Consider the following 9761-nt stretch of genomic DNA (forward strand, 5'->3'; position numbering starts at 1 on the left):
ATCAGCAAGCACAATATCACTACTGTAAAAGAAGACAATGGAATGGTGCACAAAAGGTAAAGAAAACAAAGGTATATAGAATTACATACAAAATAACTGCATTATCAGTAATAACAAACATGGGTGGATACATAGGTAGTCAGGGTAAATGATCAGGTATGGGTAGGCAAAAGGGAATATAACCATGAACATATATGACTTTGGCAGACATTATTCCTATATACTTAGCTGTGTGTGTTATAAAAGTGTCAATATATATATAATAGAGGTAACAGGTAACAGTAAATGATAACTTTTTAGCTACAGTCAAACACTTTGAGGGAGTGAGTGGCCCTGAGGGCTTAGGACCATGATCTCAGGGGTAACAAGCTCAATTGCCATAACACACGATATAGAAACGTTCTCTATCCTACTTTATTGAGTAGAGACTAGAATCTTAAAAGCTTCTGAGCAGCCAGGTAAGATGCAACAAATTGCCTCTCCAGAGCAAAGGATAATGAAGAAATGAAAGATGCATGGAAACAATTAGCCCAAAGGCCTAATGGACCATGACAATGTCAGCCTACATGACCCTGAAACCAGAACTAGATGGTGCCTTGGTACCACTGTCAACCAGTCCAAAAGGGATCAAAATAGGAGATCCTGGATAGAGTGGGAGAAAAATGTGGAACAAAACTAAAAATCATAAAAAAAGGCCAGGTTTACTAGTCTGATAAAGACTGGTAAAACCCCTGAGACTATGGCCCCTAGTCAGCCTTTAGGCCTGGATCTAAACTTACTCCCATGGCTTAATCTTTAGCCAAATAATAGACCTGTGAGGTGAACAATTACATCAGAGAGGTGCACTCCTTAGAACAATGAACCATAGGAGATCTGAAGATTTGCACAGGAAGAAAAGCTCAGAAGAAAGGCATAGGCAAAAAAAAAAAAAAAAAAGCAGGGAAAAGGTAGCCACAAGGAAAAAGTGGGAAGAGACTTGTTATAGTCTGGGGATAATAATCAATGTCATGATGAAAACTGTATATGAAGTTAATGGTTATAATAAATCTTGTCTATACTTCTATAGCCCATTTATATGTAAATCCATACATTAGCATACATCATGTAATTATAAAAATTATAGCTTCTAAAAATGAAAGAAAATTTTAGAGAAATTAAAATATTCTTAGTAGATAAAGTTTAATCTTTTTTGGGGATATACTAAAGATAAATATAAAGCAGATAATATAGAGATAAAACCTTGTAACTCAGGATACAAAACACAAACATTGGTTAATGTCAATATGACCATCAACTCTAAAGGGATAAGCCTTCACGTGAAATAAAAAGCTTGACTTTTCAGAGTCTTCTTATTAAATACAGATTTAAAAGTACTCACCAAATTTGCCAGAGCATTATGAACCAATTTTTTTTGTTTTTCTTTTGCTTTCTGCCTTGCATCTAAGGCTGCTAAACGCTTCTGATTATCTTGAGCATGTTTATACTTAGGAACATTTGATAAATTACTAACAGTCAGTTGAAAACCACTTCTGCTTTCCCGAGTCTTTCTACTGAATGCCAAGCTGGGAATGTCTTTGCTGGAAGAGAACTTCGGTGATTTCTCAGGCAATGTACGGCTGTGTGAATTAGTCTTTTCCTCTGAACTATCTTCTGTCTTTGGGGTACTACGGTGACCATCTTTATCAAAGTCCATCTTGTAAATCTTTGCGTCAAGGCTTAAGGAGTTCTTACCTTTTAATAGCAACAGAGTAGAAGCAGTACTTCTGCTTCCCTTTTCTGAATTGCTTAGGGACATTACCTTGAGACCCTGGCTCTCAAAAGATGCCTGTCTGTTTTGAGGCTCAGTATGATTTGAGCTATATGCCTTCTTTGTGTGTTGACATGGAATTAATTCTCTTGATGAGCCATCAGCATACGAAAATCCCTTTTCCATGGAAATGCTACTGGGATTTTCAAGATTCAAGGAACTCTGATCTTTATTAATACCATTAGAGGACACACCTTCTTTTAATGAATTTTTCCAGGATTCCTTTCCATAGAGAGAACCTATTCCCTTGAAAGCCTGGAATTTGTTTTCCTTTAGTTTTTCTTTACAAAGAATATTCTTTTTTCCTTCTAAAAGAGAAGTCACAATATCCTCAGGGTGAATGCACTGTTTCCCTCTATGGGGATTGCCAGGAATCTTGAGGTTTTTGGAGGCCCTGATAAACTGGCAACAGGTGGTGGTTTCCTGGCTATCACTCTCAGTGTTTTCTTTTGCAGCCTCTGCATCACCATAACTCAATTGTTCCAAATCAGCTAACGTGAGTTTTACATGGACACAGTTTTTCATCATGGCATCATACTCCTTGCCTCCTTCAGACTCAGCTGAATCAGCATCTTCACCACTGCTGGAATCAGATGGAGATTTACAGTTAAGCTTAATCCCATTACTAACTGCTTTCTTTTTTTCTTTCTTTTGTATTTCAACAGAATCATCAGAAGACTCACAGCTTTTTCTGCCTTTCAAAGAAATTTTCTTGCATATAGATTTTTCCATGTTTAAAAATTCTGTGTTTTTTACCTTACCAATGTTTTTTTTCATTGCAATGATTTCATCTGTATCTCCTGAATCATAGCCACAATAATTTCCTGTAACATTATCATTACTAAGGTGGCAAGGGATACTATTTTTGACACCTAAACTTGTTGAAAAATAAAGTTTGTGAACATCTGATTTTAAGTCATCCCTTACAACTACAAAGGGATCATTTTTAAGTTCTTTTATTGAAGACCACATAGTTTTCTCTAAGTTTTCCTCTCCTGAAATCACCGCTCTTAATTCATCTTTAAAATCAGAATCATCATCAGACATGCTATTTTTGTTTCCGTCAGTTTTTAAGCCATAAGTCTGAAAAGGTACAGTTTTAGGTTTCTGATGATCAGAATTAGGTACACAGGGTGATTCAGAAAGACTGAGGAAATCATGAGGTGTGTTTTGTGCAGCCTGCTGCTGCATCAAGTGCAGACCATCCATTACTGAACTGTATACTGGGCAAATAGCCAAAGGCCTGGTGGCACTCCCACCACAGTGCTCTTTTTTTATCTTCTTGGGAGGCCTATGAAAGTTAGAGAACTCTCCTCTTCGTTTCTTAGTCATAGGATCATTCCCTCCTTCCAATTTCCAAGTGAGGTTGGTTATAGGGATGGTATTTGTAGAATTCTCCCCTATCTTCTTCAGGTTGTGGCAGTATTTTGAGGGATCATATTTTATGTGCCAAAAGTGAAGGAACAAAAGTATTAGGTTGTAGGAAAATCTATCAATCTGTAGAGATAAAAGAAATACTTTCTAATTTTGAGCAAGGCATTTACCTCATCTTTCCCTTAGGTTCTAAACAAACAAAACGATGATTATATAAGATGATTTTTCAGGGTCTAAGGAATTGGGCTTTCCAGCTCAATTTCCACATGTACAGAGTTAAAACCAAGCATTACCATTATTAGCTGGCAGAAATCACTTGAGACATGTACATGTTAAAGTGAGCCAATAGCTTATATTCTAAATTCACAGGCTTCAAGACTATGTTTGCAAAATGAGAAAAATTCTTCCAGTGAGCTGATATTGTGAAGCAGATTATAGAAGGAAACTCATGATAGGAAACCTATATAACGATTGTCCTTTCTTGTCAAATGGCAGTGGCCTTTCCTGTACTCTCAACATTGACTCATCTTAGTTCTCCTGATTTTTTGAGCTCAATGAAGTCCATTTCACATTCTACTCAATCACTGCAATGTATTTTGTGGGTCTTCATTAGAAAGTTAATAAATTTTTATTAGGACTGTTAAGTTAATGTCAATGTGTAGTGATGACAGCTGGTACTTGCTGATTACTAAGACACATAAACGGGAAAATATAAGCTGCTTTAAGCTATTACTGTTGAAAAGCCCTGTTGTTCATTTAGTAATTATTTGTTCTTGGTAGTCTTGAGTAGATTTCCACTAACAGTGATCCCATATGATAGAGCAGAACTGCCCCATAGGTGATTTCTAGGCTGTAATCTTCACAGTAGAAGATAGTTAGGTCTTTCTCCCATAGAGCCTCTAGATGGGTTTAAACTGTCAATCTTTTGGGTTAGTAGCTGAGCACTTAATCGTTGTACCTCTAGAGCTCCTCAGTACCAGGGCTTCGAACCAGTTCAGTGATGGCCAACGAGGCAATACCAGAAGAAACCCAAATTAATAAAAACTGGGTGAACAGTAAACTGGAATAGAAAAAATTATGAGTCGAAGCCCTGGAATGGGAGACTCATAAAAGGCATGGTGAGCCCTTTCAGGAGTCTGATGCAGGAGACTGGATTACGGGCAAAATTTAAGACAGTATCACACATTCAGAGTAGAGCAGTCAACCACATTTGAGCCAGGTGCCGATAATTCCTATTCAATAGGCAAAAGATTTGGATGCTCTGCAACATGTATACTGCCCTAAGAGAGAAAATTAAGTTTTTAGCAGGACTATGACCTGTAATTTTTACCATTCTGATTATTATTCTAGTTCACTCAAATTTAAAAAATTCAGGTCTGTTTCAGTATTGCTCCACTGGCTGTGATTGAACCAGGCTGAAATGGTTTGAAGCCCTGCTTGTTGCTGTTGTTGTTATGTGCCGTTGAGTTGGACCCAACTCATAGCAACCCCTCCTTGGGTTTCCGAGGCACTATCACTACGGAAGTAGACTGCCCCATCTTCCTTCTGAGCAGTGGCTGGTGGGTTTGAACCGCCAGCCTTCTGGTTAGCAGTTAAGTGCCTTAGGCACTACGCTACCTTAGCTCCCGAAGCCCTGCTTAGTGTGAGGTGTGCCAGACAGTGAATATTGACTCTCAACTCCACATTGTTGTTTATTACCTTCCTCCTTGCTATTAGCAGCTGACACTGGTGGGAAGAAAAAAGTCAGTATTTCCCTGATTATAGTGCCACTGGCAGTTAAGAGCAAAAGGAGTAGCCCCAGCCAGTGCTGCTGAGGCCTCGATTTGAGTAGCAGCCTCAGTGGCACTACAATGGTGGGCTTTGTATTTCTTTAACTTCAGAAGCTATAGTAGTTTTCTGCAGTTACTAATCTTTGGGCAGCCTGGGCATCAGGTTTTTGCTTCTCTGGTATCTTTTTAACCAATTGTGTGTATTATATTCCATCTGTTTGAAATACATTGAGTGGTTTCTGCTTCCCTGTTTGACTGATAAACAGGATGGAAAAACAAAGGATACACACAGATGTGCCCTCTGCTCAGAAGTACATGATACAGATCTGTCCTTATTTGCTCAAGGTATCAGTCCCTTTGGTCATCCTGTGTCCATACTATTTTCCTACCCATGATTCACTTGTCTGCCTACATATTTTTATCTACTTTTCCTCTCTCCCGGACTTTTCCTATCCTTTTTCTATTAATTTGGAATGTACTCATATTCTTCAAGCTCCAACTCAAGTCCTAAGGCTTTCATGGAGCTTTCCTTAACATGACAGCTCTGATGCTCCTCTCCCTGCACTTACCTTTAGCTCATTTATCAATGGCTTTGAATTTATGGGAAGAAGGGAAATCACGTACAGATTAATAAATGAAATTCCTTCTTTGGCACTTTTTGTAGGAAACCTCACAACTCCCTCTCATTATTCTCTGATGTTTCATACATGTAGGTAGGTAGGTCTTATCTAGAAATTGGAAACAAAGAAACTACTACATAAAGATTTGCTGATACAAGCAGTGAAATTTTAATGGTATGATATAAAATTCTGAACATATCCCTAGCTATGGTCAACAATAATTAACTCTGAAAAGTCAATCAAAAAGGATATTTTATGTTTAAGTTGATTCTTAAGATGAAGGACAGGTAAGACTCTTCCAAATTTACTCACAACCCAATTCTAAAAGAAAAAAAGAATACATTTATTATATACACCACAAATTAAAAAAGATTATTAAAACCATACTATATAAATACAATTGTTTGCAAACATCCTGAACCAGGAGCAGGCCATGATTATAGTTGGGTTTAGTTTTCTGATAAAATGAGTTCTCAAAGAGAAAAAATATGAGAGAAAAAGAAAATTGGGGCAGCTATCAAATTCCAGGGAAGCCACGTAGGATGCTACACAAAATCATAGCCATTAAAGTCAAAATTGAGACCTAACTGCTCCTTACTACCTATGTTACCTTGGAAAACCCACCTCTGCTAGAGTTTCAATTTCTCTATCTATAAAAAAGTAAAGAACTTTACTTACCTAAGAGTTGTAAATGCAAGCTGAAAATCATTAAGTACTATCCATTGTTTCAAAAACAATGGGAAATAAGTAACTGGCTTATGCCAGGACCTTTGTGGCTCTGTGGTCTCAGGTGTAGCATCCTGGGCTACCTAGGGCTACCAGAGGGAGACTCACTTTATGTCCTGGCACTTCTGTTCCTGGCACAGCTTTCATATGCAAATCAACTACTCCCATCTTTTTTAGCAAATCAGTGTTTCCTGTTCTTGAATTGTCTTTTTTTGCTTTTGCGTCTTCTCTCTCTTGGGCTAACCTGAATGAAAGAAAAAAATGTAAATAAAAGAACTAAAATAACCCATCAACCAAAATGATTATTTCCCTTCAGATGATCCTAAATGATCACTATAAAGTACAGCTTTACAGTATTAAGCACCAAAATAAAATAAATTCACTTTGTTAATAGTGTAATAGCTTGCATTTCTTTTTTGAACACACAAGTACTAAATTTTCATTGTTGAGTAATTGGAAAAATATGTAGAAAAGAAAACTCATTCCTTATTCCACAAATCATTGTTTAACATTTTGTCTATTTCTTTCAACTTTATTTAATATGGAAATATACACATTTAAAAATAAAGCTGATAATACTAGATGAACTGTTAGGTACCTTTTGTTTATTCAACCTATCATTACAAATTCTTTGAAAAAATCACTTTAATGGCTGTTGTTGTTGTTAGGTGCCAACAAATAATAGTGCCAAGTCATAAATAGTGATCCCATGTATAACAGAACTAAACGTTTCTTGGTCTTGTGCTAACTTCACAACAGTAGGTATCAATCTATCTCTTTTTCACTGATCCTCTACTTTACCAAGGGAGCTCTGGTAGCATAGTGGCTAAGGCACTTGACTGCTAACCAGAAGGCTGGCGGTTCAAACCCACCAGCCACTCCACTCCTCGGAAGGAAGATGGGGCAATCTACTTCCGTAGTGATACTGCCTCGGAAACCCAAGGAGGGGTCACTATGAGTCAGGTGTGACTCGACGGTACATTACAACAACAACAACTACTTTACCAAAAAGAATGTCCTTCTACAGAGACTAGATCCCTCCTGATAAAATGTCCAAAGTACATGAAATGAAGTCTCAACATCATCACCTCTTAGGAGCATTCTGGCTGTATTTCTTCCAAGAAAGATTAGTTCATTCTTCTGGCATATTCAATATACAATACCACAAAAACACACCTGTTGCCATCCAGTTGATTCAGACTCTTAGTGACCGTGTGGGACAGAATTGTCCATAGGGTTTCCAGGGTTGTAATCTTTATGGAAGCAGACTGCCACATCTTTCTTGAGTAGAGTGCTGGTAGGTTTGAACTGCTGACTTTTTGGTTAGCAGCTGAGCACTTAACCACTGGCCTACCCAAGCTCCTTTTTAATATTTAGTACTTCATAGTATATTCAATATTCCTAGCCAATGTCATAATTCAAATGTATCAACTTTTTGGTCTTTGTTTTGGTCATCTACAGCTGCTATAACAGAAAATACCACAAGCTGGTGTTTTTTTTTAACAAACCAGAGTTTATCCTCTCACAGTTTAGGAGGCTCAAAGTCCAAGTGCAAAGTGCCAATTAAGGGGTGGGTGACTTGTACTAAAGTGCAATGCTGTCAGTGATAAGATAATATTCAAAGGCCTATAAGGAAGACCAGTTAATACTACATTTATTCAAATTTAGGCACCAACCACCAAAGTGAAAGATTAAGAAACTGAAGACTTTCACCAATTTTTCCAGTTTTAAATTGACCAAACATGCAATCAAAATGTACTGATAATTATTGATGATTGGAATGTGAAAGTTGGAAACAAAGAAGAAGGATCAGCAGTTGGAAAATATGACCTGGTGATTGTAATGATGCTGGAGATGTCATGATAGAATTTTGCAAAACCAATGACTTGTTCATTGCAAATACCCTCTGTCAACAACCTAAATGGTGACTGTACACACGAACCTTACCAGACAGAATACACAGGAATCAGATCAACTACATCTGTGGAAAGAGGTGATGGAGATGCTCAATATCTTCAGCCAAAACAAGGCCAGAATTTGACAGTAGAATAGACCCCAACTGTTCATGTGCAAGTTCAAGTTGAGGCTGAAGACAACACAAGTCCATGAGAGCCAAAATATGACATTGATTATATGATTATATAATTATATATCACCTGAATTTAGAGACCATCTAAACAACAGATTGGATCCACTGAACACTAATGACTGAAAAGCAGACAAATTGTGGGATGACATCAAGAATATCATCCATGAAGAAAGCAAAAGGTTATTTAAAAGACAGGAAAAGAGGCCAAGATTAAAATGGCTGTCAGAAGAGTGTCTGAAACTTGCTCTTGAATACAGACTAGCTAAAGCAAGCCAAAGGATAAAATGCTGAGGTAGAAGAACTGAGCAAAAGATTTTAGAGAGTGGCTCAAGAAGACAAAGTAAAGTTTTATTATGAAATGTGCAAAGGCCTTAAGTCAGAGAACCAAAAGGAAAGAACGCACTCTGTATTTCTCAATCTGAAAGAACTGAAATAAAAATATAAGCCTCAACTTGCAATAATGAAGCATATTCAATGACACAGGAAGCTTCTAAAGAAGAAGGAAAGCGTACAGGTAGACCTTGTATTTGAATTATGATCAACCACACTTACTTTTTTCTCGTATCTCTCATCGTTAGTACTGGTATTATTGTAGTACATAATTTTTTTTCAAAGCTAGTGTAGCAACTTATTCATTAAACTTGATTACTAGATACAATAATATCCTACTAACATTAGATGAATTCTCCAGTACAAGTGTAAAAGAAGCAATTTTAAAGCTATGAGGAATAGCATAACATTTCTTTTTTTTTTTTAAATTTTTATTGTGATTTGGGTGAAAGTTTACAAAGCAAATTCACTTTCCATACAGCAGCTCACATACTTTGTCTCATGACATTGACTACAGTTTACCACAATGCAATAGCGCCCCTCCCGCTTCTTCCCCATAGTTACCTCTTCCCTGTGTCCTTCCCTCCCATGCACTCCTGCCCCCCATGCAAACTCCCCGTGCATACACAGCTGTTCTATTCTCCCATGACTGATCTCTCCAAGGGGTGTATCGACCCAATGTAAATGTTCAGCTCATATGCCAGTCTTTTGTTTGGCTAGAAGTCACCGGACTGGGTTCAGTTCCAGACCTAAAGGGCAGCCAGGGGCCATAGTCTCAGTGGTTCCACCAGGCTCTATCAGACCAGCAAACCTGGTCTCCCTTTTTTTTCCTGAAAATGATTGAGTTTTGTCCCACATTGTTCTCCCTCTCTATCCAGGATCTCCTATATAGATCCCTCTTCAGGTGGTTGACAGTGGAAGCCGGGTACCATCTAGTTCTTCTGGTCTCATAGTCGTATAGGCTGAGGATTGCACAATATATATCAGTCACTAAGACTCATTGTTTCTATGAATCTTTGGTTTTCTTCATTCTTCTTTGCTCTGGA

The 9761-nt window shown here is 37.7% G+C and overlaps 1 protein-coding gene across 1 annotated transcript in view; it reads right to left on the reverse strand.

Moving 5' to 3' along the window:
- Positions 1 to 9761, reverse strand: part of NOL8 (nucleolar protein 8) — a 93975-nt gene that overhangs the window by 55415 nt on the left and 28799 nt on the right. Inside the window, exons 4-6 of the mRNA XM_007953004.1 lie at positions 6405 to 6540; positions 5821 to 5891; positions 1379 to 3254 (exon numbers count right to left, since the gene is read on the reverse strand). Of these exons, the coding sequence (XP_007951195.1) occupies positions 1379 to 3254; positions 5821 to 5891; positions 6405 to 6540 (2083 nt within the window). The remainder of the gene's footprint in view (positions 1 to 1378; positions 3255 to 5820; positions 5892 to 6404; positions 6541 to 9761) is intronic.

Source organism: Orycteropus afer, unplaced genomic scaffold (assembly GCF_000298275.1).
Source record: "Orycteropus afer afer isolate SDZICR_OR568_19922 unplaced genomic scaffold, OryAfe1.0 scaffold00368, whole genome shotgun sequence".
Taxonomy (NCBI): Eukaryota; Metazoa; Chordata; class Mammalia; order Tubulidentata; family Orycteropodidae; genus Orycteropus; species Orycteropus afer.